General features: G+C 43.6%; 1 protein-coding gene across 2 annotated transcripts in view; it reads left to right on the top strand.

Moving 5' to 3' along the window:
• Positions 1–3,034, top strand: part of map2k7 (mitogen-activated protein kinase kinase 7) — a 17,710-nt gene extending 14,676 nt beyond the window's left edge. For both annotated transcript variants that reach the window (XM_063205778.1, XM_063205770.1), the window contains 3 exons: positions 454–596; positions 916–961; positions 1,258–3,034. In XM_063205778.1, coding sequence (XP_063061848.1) covers positions 454–596; positions 916–961; positions 1,258–1,398 — 330 coding nt within the window. In that variant the 3' untranslated portion in view covers positions 1,399–3,034. The remainder of the gene's footprint in view (positions 1–453; positions 597–915; positions 962–1,257) is intronic.
• The last annotated feature ends 483 nt before the right edge of the window (positions 3,035–3,517 follow it).

Raw genomic sequence — 3,517 nt, 5'->3', positions numbered from 1 at the left:
CCATGGGGAAGTTCCCCTATAATGGGGGTGGGGAACCTATGTCTCGGGGGCCGTTTGCAGCCCTTGAGGCCGTTCTATCCGGCCCCCAATGTAATTGTAATGTTATGCAGCTTCACATGAAATGTGACATCTTTTGTAATGGAATCTTAAAAAATACATTTGCAATACAATTAAGTTCTATTCAGGGGATCTAGAGAAGGTGGGGTCTGTGTTAAAGGTGGCTGCCTTCAATATAGGCCTGAAGTGCAGGGAGAAATCCTGGTTTGTGTGGTAGTACGGCCCTCTGAGGACTTATACGGCCATTGGATGAATATGAAGTTTCCCTCAAATGAAAAAGGTTCCCCAGCCCTGCCCTATAAGAACTGCAAGACCTTACTACTAATTTACTGTATATTCACCATTATAATATTGTATAATGATATAATAAGTGTAATTTCTCCCCCGTGCCTCTAGGTGGAGCTAGCCACGGGTCAGTTCCCTTATAAGAACTGCAAGACGGACTTCGAGGTGCTGACCAAAGTGCTGCAGGAGGACCCTCCCGTGCTGCCGCTCTCCATGGGCTTCTCACCTCACTTCCAGTCCTTTGTCAAAGACTGGTGAGACACACACACACACACACACACACACACACACCCTGCACCCTGTGGATGTCTGTGTTGCTCATGTCTTCTCACCTCTGTTGTGTTAACACACATAGACGCGCGCGCACACACACACACACACTCCCATGTGTGTCCTGTGTCACCTGTGTTGCTCATGTCTTCTCTCCTCTATTGTTTTAACACATACACACACACACACACACCCACACACACACACACACACACACACCCACACACACACACACCCTCCCAGCCCGCATGCGTTCTGTGTTGCCTGTATTTCTTATGCCTTCTCTTGTCTGTTGTGTTGCAGCCTCACAAAGGACCACAGAAAACGGCCAAAATACCACAAACTGCTGGTAAGTCACACTTCTTTATTTCTGCCTTTCCATCTTTCTTTCCATTTTTCTTTAGCTTTCCCTTCTCTTTCGTTCCATCGTCCCTCACTACCAGGTCCTCTGCGCGAAGCATATTTCATTATCTATAATGTGTAATAACGGTATATATATTTTTACCAGTGTATAGAATATATATATTAAAAAAATATGTATTATTTGTTTGTTTCTCAGGTGCTGGATGTGGAGGATATTTAAACGCCTTTTTGCAATATAAATATGAATTTATTTATTTACTTTTATTTGTTTGTTTATTTTAGGAGCATCCCTTCATTCGTCGTTACGAGGTGCTTGATGTGGAGGTGGCCGCCTGGTTTCAGGAGGTCATGGAGCGAACGGAGTCCCCAAGAACATCCCAGTGTATCTCTCAACAACACCTGCACTCACTCTTTAACAGGTAGAGCAGGGCCCTGGACACACACACACACACACACACACACACACACACACACACACACACACACACACACACACACACACACACACACACACACACACTGTACCCTTTTGACCCCACAATCCTGAAAGCTTAAGCCAACAGTGCACACACACACACACACACACACACACACACACACACACACACACACACACACACACACACACACACACACACACACACACACACACCACGCTCATGTAGATTAAGCTGACAACAAAAGTAAGACACTAATGTACACACACACACACACACACACACACACACACACACACACACACACACACACACACACGCACTCACAGCTACTCTTTCCACACACACAAAACCATTGGACTGGAGACTGTGGATGAATCTTTGGACACACACACACACACACACACACACACAGACACACAGACACACAGACACACACACAGAAATTCGTGTTGGATGGATGGACAGCTCAACATGAGAGATAGACTAATGGACATGGAAGAAATGAGGAAGAAGAGAGGAGAGGAAGAGGAGAGACTTGTAAGGGGAAGAAAAACAAACATACAAAGAAAACCGAGTGGAAAAGGTGCACAAAGGACAACAGCAATGGACATCTCACACACACGGATGGATGGATGGATGGATGGATGGATGAGTGGATCTATGGAGAGCTGGGTTGATGAGTAGAAAAGAAACGTGCGGGGAAGTCAGCAGGAGAGTTTGAGAGCATGTTTGCTGTGTGCGCGTGTATGTAAGAGACGGACAGAACTGTTTGGACTCCGTGCGACTGTGTGTGTGATCGAGAGATTGAGATCAGTGACTTCAGGTTCAAACGTTCCGAGCGTGCGTGCTTGCGTGTGTGTGGGAGAGAGAGAGATCGTCATTAGTTGTTTCAGGTTCAAACACCCTTCTTCATCAGTTCCATCAGACTGCATGGCGTCTTCAGACACACACACACACACACACCTCTTCTTTTCCCTGTCTCCTCACAGTGTGCTACTGTCACACACACACACACACCTCAGTCTTTTCCCTTGTCCGTGACGGTGTACAGACCCCAAGTGACTCATGTTACAGCTGTGTAACTATTCTAAAACGCATAGGAGGAGTTCCCTGAGCCTACCCACTGACTTGCCAACATATGGGTCAACTAATCGACTAACTAATCATTTTCCAACTGCCTTTTCTAACACTTTTAAATAGCGGCATCAGTATAATAACAGTTATACCAAATGTAGTCATTGTAGAAATATGGCAGAGGTAACATTACATTCTTGATGCAATTAAATTGCAAACGTAGCAGCATATCAAAGCATAGTTGACACAAAAGAAGTCGACTTAAAACAAACAAACAAACAAAAAAAACAGCTAAAGTACTTCTGTAAGTGAGGATAGATAGTTTGTGCAGTTGGTTATATCATAGAGGTAGAAAATAACACTAGAGAGGACACAGCAATTTGCGACAGCACTGGGAAATGGCAGCTGGAGCTTCCCAACTTCCGTAGGTAGTGTAGGTACTTTCAGGCAATGCAAGTCAATGGAGAACACGCCCACCCCTGTCAAAAAATTAACTAAAACTGTGTAAATATGAAGTAACACTTTAATCAAAGACCAGATTTGAAATGTCAGGCTGAATGTCTACTTAAATCATATGAGTCGATAAAATACATTTAAAAATCAAATAATATATTTTATGAACATAGTTAGCAACACACTTCAACTATTGTCCTTGTATAGTGTGTTGATGGACATTTTCACATGATTAAGCCATTTTTGACAGAGGTGAGCCTCGTTCTCCGTTAATTTCCATTTCTCTGATCTACCTCCAGATAATGGCCGCTACAGATTGCCATAAAAAGGGGGCGGGGTCCTCTCTAGTGTTATTTTCTACCTCTATGGGTTATATACTCCTGATATAGCTGTTCAGAGGGTGATTTCAGCGCGTGTAGAAGTCAACTAAAAACCTTTATCAGATTAACTGTGAAGTTTCTTCACGTCCTAGATACACACCTACATTTTATTTGATCTGTCATTGTTTCCATGAACAAACGGTATAGTCGCAACAAATATATTCTAACTGTATGTCAGTAGACAGACACAACAAA

Source organism: Engraulis encrasicolus, chromosome 1 (genome assembly GCF_034702125.1).
Source record: "Engraulis encrasicolus isolate BLACKSEA-1 chromosome 1, IST_EnEncr_1.0, whole genome shotgun sequence".
Lineage (NCBI taxonomy): Eukaryota > Metazoa > Chordata > Actinopteri > Clupeiformes > Engraulidae > Engraulis > Engraulis encrasicolus.
This window is presented reverse-complemented; position numbering and strand designations above follow the sequence as displayed.